The 13,432-nt window shown below is 40.0% G+C and overlaps 1 protein-coding gene across 6 annotated transcripts in view; it reads right to left on the reverse strand.

Annotated features, from left to right (window-relative positions):
- The window catches only part of LOC147011942 (cytochrome P450 3A9-like), an 86,260-nt gene that overhangs the window by 66,860 nt on the left and 5,968 nt on the right, over positions 1 to 13,432 (reverse strand). For all 6 annotated transcript variants that reach the window (XM_085857735.1, XM_085857732.1, XM_085857734.1 and 3 more), the window contains 3 exons: positions 7,542 to 7,635; positions 2,364 to 2,416; positions 1,608 to 1,707 (listed from right to left, as the gene is read on the reverse strand). In XM_085857735.1, the coding sequence (XP_085713861.1) occupies positions 1,608 to 1,707; positions 2,364 to 2,416; positions 7,542 to 7,601 (213 nt within the window). In that variant the 5' untranslated portion in view covers positions 7,602 to 7,635. The remainder of the gene's footprint in view (positions 1 to 1,607; positions 1,708 to 2,363; positions 2,417 to 7,541; positions 7,636 to 13,432) is intronic.

Genomic DNA, 13,432 nt, shown 5'->3' on the forward strand with positions numbered 1-13,432 from the left:
CCACACATTATGAAGCATTACGAGAGGGGGTGGGGAGGAAGGGGGAGGGGTGGGGAGGAAGGGGGAGGGGTGGGGAGGAGGGGGTTGGGGAGAGGTGGGTGGGGAGGAGGGGTGTGGGGAGATGTGGGTGGGGAGGAGGGGTGTGGGGAGATGTGGGTGGGGAGAGGTGGGTGGGGTGGGGAGAGGGGGTGTTTCTGTGGCATTACGTAATATTAACCAATGACGATTTTGTTATTTCTAAAATAGTCACAGTTTTTGCATTTACTCTATTGCATTTAAACACTGCTTGAAATGTAAATCTTCAACATTAAATTTTCAGAAATAGGAGAGGAAAGAGATTTTATTTGTAAAATTCATTTTGGCCAAAAAATTTTTTGAGGATGTTTCCATGTATTTTGGCTAATTTTAGACACAAGAAACACCCACTCCCTACGGGAGCATTATGCCCCTTTCCTTTACCGCTTGGGGGGGGGAAAGGGTAGCTGGGGGTCAGGGAGAATTATTTTGAGCTCATGACCTGACCCTGGGGACCTTACCTAAACCCGTAATTGATATTGAACCAAACCATGAAGACCCTCAGAGATGAATTGTATAATACCTTTAAACAGCAAGGATGAGGGAGTTGAGTTGATAGGGGAGGCATAAAATATCTATTTTGTGTTGCAGGTTGTGACTACAGTGCGGTGATTCTTGTTCAAGCTTGAACAATTGACTTTCATCTCAAAACATGATTCATGTTTGAGTCCTGTACAATAAATCGACAAGACTTTTCAAAATTTCCCATTCGGTTTTCAAATGCATATTTTCATAAAAACAAAAAATGTAATGGTCTGAAAAATAAAATTATCTTCAGCATTAAAACCTAATTTCAACACATTGGTCATAAACACTCGAGTTAGTACATGCATTTCATGAATCAATCGTAAACTTTAAGAACAAAAACACGCGTTAGCAATCATATCATTGGTATCTCCTGTGAGGAAGCTGAGCCTTTGGGTCTCTCACTCTCTCACCGGAGGCAGGTCGGTGATCTTTCTGTATTCTAGTCTCCTCTTCAGCCTTGCCCACCCTGCTTTGTCTGTGACCTGTCCTCCCTATATTTCTTCAGGGCATTCAATGCCCGCCAAAGAACCCCTTCTGGTGAAACTGCCAAGATGAAGAATCACTGCTCACCTTCAATCTTTCATTGCTATTTTTCCCGTCTTTGAAACTCCCACACTCACTTCAATCCCACTCCTCCCTCCAGGTCTTCAAAACAGCTGCTCACTATCATCTCTTATTTTCCCCCATCCACAATCTTGATCTTTTCTGTCCCCATTAATCCACCCCAAACCCACCTCCTTCAAATTCCCTGTTTTCCTTCCTAAAAGTCCCTGTCATGTCCATCTTGTTTACAAATATGTCCATCTTGCCCCATCCCTCTCCCTTCCACAGATCTAATATCACTGTTCCCTACTATTTTGTGCTTCCCTCTCCCACCCCTCTTATCGCCTGCCTTGTTATATGTTCTGCGTATTAGCTCTTATACAAGCCTCGACATGGTATACAAAAAAAAAGCAATAGCATCTTTTTAAAGCATTAGAGAAACAGAAAGATCAAACACCTACCCGCCTGTTGCTAAAAGTCGTGTAAAATTCTTTAACGAGGACGGTTTTCACAATTTCTGGATCAGTGACCATGAGCATGGGATACCTGCCTTCATAGATCCTGCAAGAACATGTGAATCAATCTTCCTTACCACAAAAAGCATTTTGTAATTGTGAGAACTGCAGAGCAGAGAACCCAAAAGAATGATCAATTCAAATATGGGTGTTAACGTTTCTTCAAGTGTTAACAGCAAGATACACATTCGTGCAAAGTGGTCTCAGTGGTTGTGTAGCTGCCCGTAAACATTTGCCTTCTTTTTATATCCCTTTTCCCCTCCCCTACTCTCTCCTCCTGTCCATTTTAGCATTGTTCGCCACCATTTTGTGGTGTTGCTTCATGGTAATGCCCTGTGGAGATCTCTTGCCCTCTTCCTCACTTCTAATCAATGCCTTCTTCTCCCACCTACCTTCTTGATCCCACCACAAATCTATCCGGGGAATGGTTGCCAGAGCCACTGTGATCAATTGCAGGAATATCATTCTTGTGTTACTCCATGACCAACAGCACTTTGTGTGTGTTGATCACTTTGCATGCGTGGCTGAAATATTGGACTTTGAGCGTTTGTCTGTTTTGACAAAGGCGAGAATTGGTTGTGCTCGTGTTTTTGATGTTTCTCAAATGTCACAGTTTTGTTGATGAATCTTCACTTAGTTTTTAAGTGCATTGCTGATGTCGGTCAGTGAATTGTATTTACCAATGAATAACAAAGTACTTACCCCCAGATTTTGCCATAACGTTTGTGACATTTTTCATCAAATTGTCCTCTCCCCTAATAAAAAAAAAATGTATTAAAAGAAACAAATATCATTCGTTTTTTCTTATTCCAAGAAGAATCTCAAAATGTTGCATTCACGATAAATATTAATAATAATTTAATAATACAAAATATCTGGTATACCAGAAACAATTGCTTGAAATTCATAAAATAATCAATTATATTTCAGAGAATTTGAGATCATGAAACAGAGGTCATACCCACCGTCAAGCCATATCCACAAGTTATATCCTCATTTATGTCATCAATATGTTATCTTCTGCCCTGTTTTCATTTGCGAGTCACATTCTTTGATTGCACATCTCCCAGGCCTATGACAGAGTCTTGCACAAATGTCTTCTGGCTACAAACTCATGTCATTTCTCCTCTTTCATCAAATACCTGGAAAACTACCTTGCAAGGTGCTCCGTGTACACACATTTGAATGACATTTTACCCTTTCTCAGCATCTAACCATTTAAAATTCTCATGTTTGCCCCATGATGGAATATTGCTCCCACTTTTTGGGTAAAACTCCACAATCTGTGCTCAGTGTTCTTGATTGAGTGCAGGCTAACGTACTTTGACTTGTGTATGACAACTTACTATTTAGTGACAGCCGGAGCCCACACCCACCAGAAAGCAGTTTCCTCTTCATCTGTCTTAGACTGCAGTTATTACCTTGGCCATTCCACTTGCATTTCCCCAACCCATGAGGCATCCTTGCTCCACTCACTTGGGATTAAGCTGACCTCCTTACTTTGTCTCTTCATAACCAATAAGCAAGCATCTTTCTTTCCTTGTACTGTCAAATTCTGGAACCAGCTACCAACTTTCCCCTCCATTTACAAATTTTATCAGTTCAAGGCCCAGATCAATTTCTTCCCCGTCTAAGCTTCCTTTTTCTCCCCCACCATTGTTACATGGTCATTCTAATGCCTATCAGAGGCATCAGAAGGTCCTGTAAAGTGCTACGTTCCGTTACAGTGTCAGAGTATGAGTCTTTGCGTGAGTTTCATAGAATAGAAGAAGGTACAAATCTACTCTTTTGCAAACAAAAATGTCAGCAGTCTTGGTTGGTAACAGAACAGAACTCCATTACATTAGCAAGGATCACTAATGATTTGGTATGAGGCTTGCTTTTTCTTTGATTGCTGCATAATGAGAGCGACAACTCGAGCCAGCCTGGAAGCAAGCACTGTGGAACAGAGGCAGAATACTTAAGGTCATCGCATTTTGAGTGCCACCTGTGTTAAAGGCTTTCACTTTGTTTTGGTGCATGTGCAGTGAGACACCTAACAACCACAACCAGCTTCGACCATTTCAAATCCAAGGAAATGCCAAATCTCTGCAATGAAAGAAATAACGGGGATCCGATGCATCTTTCATGCCATTAAAGCCACCCAAATTAAACAGTCTACTGTTTACAGTTGCATCATGTTACAGTGATGCTGAACAAAAATGACAACAATGTGTTTATTAATAGCAGACACAAAGGTAAGGCCGGCATGCTAGTTCTGAAGCTGCTGCTTAAGGATGTCATCCTTGTCCCAAACTTTTCCATTTAAAAATAATAATTATAATAAATTGATGTTAAATTACATTCTCAACATTATCGATGGATTTGGATTATCAAAAGACAAAATTAAGAAAAGAAAAAAAATTGCACCCATATCTGCATCACCCAAAAAATTGCACCCAAGGAAGTAGTTCAGCTTGACATTTTCAATTTGAAATAGGAAAAGCTGAGAAAAGAACGAAACCCATTAGAATTACCCTTTAGAACCCCTTAGAATTAAACACGGTGGTTAAAGTTTTGTCTTCTTCAGTTTATGATGGACGGATGGAAGGAAGGAAGGCCAGTCAAATATTGAAGCAGCTTCACCACCAAAAAAAAAAATAAAAATAAAAATAAAAATAAAAATCGGTACATGACTCCAACATCAATTTCCTATTCAACATTATGAGTTAACACTGGATTCTGATTACGTACTGTACAGCATCTCGTTCTGAGAACTTTGTGAATGCCTACAATGTTTTTGAGCACTTTGAGATTTTGCTTCAAATTAAAACAATAAAGTATAATAAATTACTTTATACAAGGAAATCTAACACAGGTAGAGGCCATTCAGCCCATCATGCCTGCACGGACACCAAACTAATTTATCTACACAAGATCCAAGGAAGAAAATGAAAATTAAAAAAAAAATAATTAATTGTTGATTATTAAGTTTTTTTTTAAATTTTTATTATTTCTTCATTTATTTATTCTTTTTTACATATATATATATATATATATGTTTTTTTTAATAGTTTTTGTAGTTTTTGTATTATTTTTCCCCCCTCAGGGGAGGGGGCATGGGCTTGGTTAAAAACACACATCAACCACACAACACCCCTTGACAAGACCCCCACCAACAGCACTCCGTACACATACACATAACACAATCATCCATCAATACTCAAGTTACCTAAAAGTCCTGTCAACATCCCGATACCCCTCTATCTCCATAACCCCCACATACATATAATATCTAATTCTAATTTAACCAATTTTATCTGTCATAACAACATAATTTCATTGTGGGAATGAGGGGAGGAATGTAGATGAGACAATGTAGTATGCTCAGGGATATCCCAAGGGTGTCAAAATTAATTAGGTAAATATATTTGTTTTAATTATTTTCAAAAAGAAGAAAATTGTTTTTTTTTTTTGCTTTGAGGAAGGGGGGGGGGCGAAGGTAGTTCTTGGGTGATAAAAGCACAACATCAACCACACACCACCCCTTGACAAGACCCCCACCAACACTCCGTACACATGCACAGAATCACCCATCAATGCTCTAGCTACTTAAAAGTCCAACCAACATCCCTCCACCTCTCTATCTCAAATACATCCAGGTACCTATCTAATTCTAATTTAAACTTATCTCCTGTTTCTGCTGCCACTACCTTTCCAGGAAGACCATTCCATGCATTAACTACTCTCTGAGTGAAAGTCCCCTGCCTTACTACCATCTTTACTCTCAAGCTATGGCCCCTTGTTCTATCACTGTCTACTCTGTTGAATAATTCATCTGCACTGATTTTATCTATACCTTTCATTATCTTATAAATGTCATATCTCCTCATAACCGCCTCCTTTCTAGTGTATAAAGCCCATCTCCTTAAGCCACTCCTCATAGCTGAGTCTAGCTGGGCCCGGAATCAATATAGTAGCCCTACACTGAACCCTCTCTGTGGCATCTATGTCCTTCCGGACCTGTGGTGACCAGAACTGCACACAATATTCTGGAAGTGGCCCTCACTAAATTCCTGTACAATGTTAACACCACCTCTTTTGATTTATAATTGATCCCCCTCCTTATACAGCCGAAAACCTGATTTGCTTTACCTATAGCTGCCTGGCACTGTGCTGCCTGCTTACCTCCCGTATCTATTACCACCCCCAGATCCTTCTCCTGTGTGACACGCTCCAAAATTACCCCTTGCATCCTGTAATCTCTATTTTCATTGTTCTTTCCCATCCCCAACACCTTACACTTGCTCCGGTTAAATTACATCTGCCAATCTTTTGCCCAATCTATGCAAGGATCAATACTTTCCTGTATCTGATCACCACCCCCTCTGCTATCCACTTTACCTCCAAGCTTTGTGTCATCTGCAAATTTGGAAAGCTTACTCTTTACCCCATTAACCAAATCATTGATGTAAATAATGACTAGTAATGATCCGAGTACTGATCACTAAGATACCCCACTACATACATCCTCCCACTCACAGCCACTCTTTGTTTCCTACCATTAAGCGAGTTTGCAATCCAATTAGCTACCTGACCAGCCACTCCACAAGCCCTCACTTTGGCTAACAACCTCCGATGTGGTACCTTATCAAATGCCTTCTTAAAGTCGAGATATACTATGTCCACTGCCTTTTCCTCATCCACCCAATCAGACACTGCTTCATAGAACTCCAAAAAGATTTGTTTAACAGGAACTACCTTTGGTAAACCCATGCTGACTACCTATAATTAGTTTGTATTTGTTTAAATGGTTCCTCATCTGGTCCTTTATTAATGTCTCCAACACCTTCCCCACAAGTGAAGTCAAACTAAAAGGTCTAAAGTTCCCCAATTCTTCTCTGGATCCTTTCTTAAATCATGGTGAGACATTTGCTACTCTCCAATCCTCCGGTACCTGGCCTGAATCCAGGGAACAATTGAAAATATCCGTTAACATCTCGCTTACCTGCTCAGCCACCTCCATCAATACTCTCGGTTGCATATTATCTGGACCCGGAGCCTTATCTACTCTTAGATTACCTAGCTGTTCCTTTACTTCCTCCACTCCAACCTGGATCTTCTGTAAAAGCCCTTCCTCACCTCCCTGATCGATACTCTCAGCTATTGGCAATTCTCCTGACTGTTCTTGTGTGAAAGAAAAATACTTGTTTAATAAGCCTGCCATCTCACTTTCATCACTAACCACTTTCCAGGTGCTATTCCTCAATGAGCCCACACTGGTCCTAACCTATTCTTTTCCCCTGATATACTTAAAGAAAGCCTTGCTATAATGTTTAATATTCTTAGCCATGTCCTTCTCATACTCTCTTTTGGCTTTCCGAGTTAATTTCTTCGCTTGCCTCTCTTTACTCCGAGGGTGATATAATGTTATCGATCGATGATGTTGATAAAGCATGACCTATACAATCCTATTAATACCTCACACATTATTTTTTGAAAGGGATAATCACAGAAAAAGACAATTCTGTCTGCTGTTGTAAAATAAGTGGATGATCCCAAAGAGCATCATTTTTGTGGAGGATATAATTCAACTAGGACTCCTCTGAGAAATTGTGGAACAGGTTAAGAAAAGCGAAAATTCATCCAAATAGCCGTAACGGTGCTGTGTTGGAGGGATTTTTGCTCTAAAATCACTGACTTGACTGCCATCTGTCAGATTTTTGGGGAAAATTAAAGGGAAACAAACATTGGCGTTCGCCATTATGCTGTGTTTGAACTACCAAATGCATACAAAAAATTTAGAATTAATTTAGAGATAAATAGATACTGCCCCTGCACCATTCACTTACTATTGAGGAACATGCAGTGGAAGAAGGAAGAATAGTGCTGCAAAATTACCTTTCGGTATTGAAGTAAGTTCCCAAAGCAGGGTATGGGCATTGGGCCTGGAACACCCATTTTCTTAAAAACTGTGTACGGCCATATTGAGTATCTGTGGATAAACAACATCAACCAGATCAATAATAATTGTTACTGTGAACCAGCTTTGTGCCTCCATCTCCACTTTCAATAAACTATTCAATATTAACCCTGTTGTTGGCTTTACGGTTAGGGTGGCTGGCTTAAGATCTGAGGGTCATGAGTTCAAGCCCCTGTCATTCTGTTGAAGTAACACCAGGCAGGTTGACTCAGCCTGTCATCCTTCTGAGGTTGGCAAAATGAGTACCAGCTTACTGGTAACAGGGCGTATTGCAGAACAGCCACACTCAGAAAATGGTGCAGTCAAGCAGCCATAGGCTGCATATGAATAAGTAAAATTCAATATTGATGGTCATGCAACTCAGGATAATCTGTTTGACAAATAGGTGAATTTCTAAATGATGTAATCTGCCCCAAATTGCTCAGCGCGCAAGCACAGAAACCCCTAATAATGATGTTCCATCAGGGTGGCTTGGAAGTATATCATACTTGCCAGAAAAGGACTGTCGCATGAAACGGCTCACAAAACTTTCAAAGAAGCCAAAAATAATTGGAAGCGTACCTGTGAGAAAGGGGTGTTCTTTTGCACATCAAATGATTTAGAGAACTGTCTGATCAACTCGTCCAAAAAGTTGACATCTTGCAGCCCATACTGCAAAAACTCCTGACTGTGGGGCCATGAGCAGATAAACCCATAAATGGAGATAACAAATAGGACTTGAAAATGACTTCCTTCAACGCCCGGTGATGACATCATGCATTGCCTAGATATGGAATTGGGAAGGAGTGGTATTCAACAAATGGAGGAAAAAAAAAATGAGTAGTTTTTGGTGCCGGCGATGACGTCAAGCATCGCCTGGACATGGAATTGGGAAGGAGTGGTGTTCAAAAAGACCCATATGAAACTGAAATATTCATTTTCAACCGAAAATTTGTCAACATTATTTATTTACCCACTTTTTCGATGCTGCCATGCATTTTCTCCATTTAGAGTTTTTTTTTTTTTTTTTAAACCTATTCAGTCGTCCCTTGCAAATGCCTGTCTCTGATGGGACATAAAATTTGGCACTACACTACTGAACCCAACTATCTTCTTTACTTTCAAGCTTGCAGAAAAACTCTTCTGCAGTTATTCCTTTTATATCCTTCATTTTATTTAACATCTAAGCCTGGTGTTGGCTTAGTGGTTAGGGTGGTGGCTTGGGATCCCAGTGTCCTGAGTTCAAGACCCGTTGGCTGCTGAATCAACACCAGGGGGTTGACTCAGCCTGTCATCCTTCCGAGGTCAGCAAAATGAGTGCCAGTGTACTGGTCCCGGTGTATGCCCCGGTTAGAATAGGTGTACCATATCCCTGTGTGTCGTAAGAGGCGACCAGGGTTGGCGTCAGGAAGGGCATCCGGCCATAAAACATAGCCTGACAAAAAGCCAAACCCCTGCACAGCAGGGAAAAATGGCTGTAAAAACGGTCATTTTTTTTATTATTTTATTTAACATCTCCAACAGCTCCCCTCATAATCACCTCATTCCTAATGTATATAGCCCCCTCTCGCCTTCAGCCACTCCTCCAGATTTGTCTCGTAGCCCTGAAATAAATTTTGTCGCTCGATGCTGAATCTTCTCAATGGCAGTCATCTCCTTCTTCAGATACAAAATATCCGTCTGTTTAATGCATCCTTTTTCTCAAAGATCATTCAAAAAATGGTCAGTTTCTCTGAGGATAATTGGCAGTCCCATGCCCCAAGTACTTTTCTCATCACTGTGCAGGGTAAGGTGTTCTATGAACTCTCTAGTTTAAAAAGTCTTTGGTATGACTCAGCCGGGGTTTAAACGACCACATTCCCAGACTCAACCAGACTCAAAGGGGATGCTTTAACCATTACACCACCCTAAGGTATTCACATTAATATAGTGATGCATGTCACATGATTAGGTGTTTGATTAAAAATGATGTATGAATATGTCTGTAGATATCACCAGTAATACTACTAGTCAAGCTGATCATGGAAAACAAAATGCAAACGGAGATTAGGCAGGGTGGTGTGTGTGCTTTGATAGGAAACGTGTGTCTTTCCACATGCACATAGGCCATGGCTGTAAAATGTTTACACAATATCACCTGGGAAAGAAGCTGAATGAAGGAATGAGGGAATGAGGAACAATGAGTGAGGGAAAATGAGGGTGTAATGAAAGATGGTAATTATGGGGAGGGGCCTCATCATAGCTATCAAAACAAAGTTGTAAATCGTTCTTCGTTCACATGCAAACCCTCCACAGCATGAGCAAATATTTGATGTTAAAAAGTAAATCATTCACGAGTGCAAATTCAACCATTGTTGAGGGACTACTGAAAATATATACAGTACACAGTATAATATATATATATATATATATATATATATATATACATATATATATATATATATATATATATATATATATATATATATATATATATATATATATACATATATATATATACACAATATACATATATATACAAAATATACATATATATACACAATATACATATATATACACAATATACATATATATACAAAATATACATATATATACACAATATACATATATATACACAATATACATATATATATATATATATATATATATATATATATATATATATATATACACAATATGCATATATATGTGTATATATATGGAAAGAGAGAGAAAGAGAGATAATGCATGATAGCATCGAAAAGTGGTTAAATAAATAATGTTGACAAATTTATGTTAAAAATGAATGCTTGATTTTCATATGGGTCTTTTTTTGTTTGTTTTACTGTTACAGAGCAAACCACTGCCTTGGATGGATTGAGGTGCCTGAGCGATGCTCCAGTGCACTCTGTTAGCCCTACACTCCGGGTTTGAATGATCCTGAGGCAGGGGTGTTTCACTCAGAGAGTGGTTAATACATGGAATAATGGAATAGTTTCCCTGGAAAGGTGATGGCAGGAGAGACAGTGGATGGTTTTATTGCAAAAATGTATCAGCTGTGACGTCATTGCCAGATGTACTGTTACATCAAGTTATAACATGACATTAACCATTTGAGTCCACAAAGATGAGTGATAAATGAAATATGCACATTTTATCATGATAAACAAAAGCTTTGGAACACTCATGCCCACTTAATCTCACAATTTAGAATCCCCTTTTAAGAAAAAGTCAGATCCATTTAGTCTCAAAGCACCGTTTTTCGACAAAACTATTTCTTTTAAGAAATAAAAAATTATTTTGTTTTATTTCATTTAGTACCACGTGGTAAGGCCTGGAGGATGGCCTCGAGGTTCCCGCAATCACCTCTTAGCTCCCTAAAATAGGTTTGAATATCAGTCCAAGTATAAACTGTCATCCCGGTGTTTCACCGAATGGTTTCCCTGGAAAAGCGCTATTTTCGCCCCCCAAAAAGAGGGCTCTGTGCTATTTTCAGCCAAAATAAAGAGGACTCCATGCAATTTTCACCCCTCTCCCCTCAAAAAAGAGGACTGCATGCTATTTTCACCCCCCACACCCCAAAAAGAGGAGACTGTGTTATTCCCCCCCCCCAAAAAAAAGAGGACTCCATGCTATTTTCATGGCTCCATGCTATGGCTCATGCAAAAATGCCATTTCATTTCATGGCTCCATGCAAAAAAGGACTCCATGCTATTTTCACCCCCCCCCCAAGAACTCCATACTATTTTCACCCCCCCCCAATAAAGAGGACTCCGTGCTATTTTTGCCCCCCAAAAAGGACTCCATGCTATTTTTACCCCCCCCCACCACCCCAAAAGGGCTCCATGTTATTTTCACTCCCCCCAAAAGAGGACTCCATGCTATTTTCGCCCCCACCCCAATAAAGAGGACTCCGTGCTATTTTTGCCCCCAAAAAGGACTCCATGCTATTTTTACCCCCCCCCACCACCCCAAAAGGGCTCCATGGTATTTTCACTCCCCCCCCAAAAGAAGACTCCATGCTATTTCGCCCCCCAATAAAGAGGACTCCGTACTATTTTTGCCCCCCCCCCAAAGAGGACTCCATGCTATTTCCCCTCCCCCAAAATGACTCCATGCTATTTTAACCACCCCCCCAAAAAGGGCTCCATGCTATTTTCACCCCCCCCCAAAGAAGACTCCATGCAATTTTCACCCCAAAAAAAAGAGGACTCTGTGCAATTTTCACCCCCCCCCCCCAAAAAAAGAGGACTGTGCTATTTTTGCATTCGCTTAGCCTATGTTGCTTTCAACTTGACTGCAAAAAAAAAATGTTTTATTGCTTTGTTTCCCCCTTGGAAAAAAAAATCCATGTTAAGGTGTTCCATTACCAATCAGCTTGCTATCACTTGCCAAGCCAGACAGCCGTTTCTTCTCAACTATTTCGTTGGAGTGCTTCATCCACTTGGTTTTCCCTTTTCTGGTTCTGCCATTTGTGTAACGAAAAAGGTTAATTTGGGGTTATTTTCACCCTTTTTGCTGTTGCGTTACTTTTCGCTTTTCAGCACCTCTGGTTAGTCTCATTTCATCCTTGGGGCAAGTGTTCTGATTATAAAAACTGCAACATTCCACTGTGCACATGGGTTACTCCATTTACTAATGAGGGGGTGTTCTGTGATCGTTCAATAAATTGTAGTGTGGATTAGTGGAATGACCCTTAGGTATGAGGGTTAACTGCGTAAGCAGTCAGGGACAATCTGGCAGTGATTGTTGAGGGTGAAGTTGGTTAACTGGTGGAATGGTTATCCTTATAAATCCTTTGAATAACCAATGATGCAATCACCTAGTTAGTCAAAGGTGTCATAAAACCTCTTTTCCCACTAACTTGTAGGTTATCCATTTTGGAGTAAGACTAGGAGAAGGAAAACTCTGATGTAACACCAATGGGCAGGAGAAGCTCATTTGGCTTGATTGCCATTTCTCCTATTAACAGATGACTACGAATCTAATTCATCCTCAGTAGCAGTGGCGATGCACCGTAATCATAGCCAGTTGAAAGCATGATGAGTTTGCATAATAACAGCACCAGGATTCAAGACCTTGCCTCAAGCTTTCATTTATCTCATAGGTTTATTGGCATTTATGACAATGAAACCCGAAACCCACAAGGATGGATTTCATCTGAAATGAGAGCAATGAAAGGACCTTGCCACCCTAAGAAACCTTTGTTTCTTGAGCAGCTCAACGGTCGTAATCTTTCTTCCACTTGTGCAATTGAAGAACTTAACAAGCACATTAATAACTTCAATATCACAGCGATTTGTATTCAAGAGCATAGAATAGTTCACCAACTATTGGACTCAGATATTCAAAACACCAGAATTGGCAGATCCACCTTGTTTACAGCTTCTGCCACACGAAGTCGAATAGGAGCAGCAATTGGTGTTGTTGGAATAATAGTAAAATATTCCTTCCTCATCAACCTTATATCAATCATCAAAATATCGGATCGCATTGTATTAGCAATATTTAAAGGGAACCCTAAAACACATGTCGTATCATGTGACTCCCCAACCAAAGTCAGTGCTGTATCAAGGGTAGAGGAGTTATATGAAAGCCTAAACCGGATAGTGTCATCTATCCCTACACATTCTAGTCTTATACTTGGAGGGGACTTTAATGCCCAGGTGTCGAACGGTTTTTGTTACCATCGCTCCACCAACAGAAATGAACAGTTCCTTCTTGATTTCATCCATCAGCATGACCTTGTAATAACTAACATTCTTTTTCAAAAATCCAAATCAAGACTCGACATTCCGTGTGCCAAACAAAACCACATCTCAAATCGATTTCATCCTGTCATAAAAGATGG

This window comes from Eptatretus burgeri, chromosome 15 (assembly GCF_056783735.1).
Source record: "Eptatretus burgeri isolate ZD-2024b chromosome 15, Ebu_testis_v1, whole genome shotgun sequence".
In the NCBI taxonomy this organism is placed as follows: Eukaryota; Metazoa; Chordata; class Myxini; order Myxiniformes; family Myxinidae; genus Eptatretus; species Eptatretus burgeri.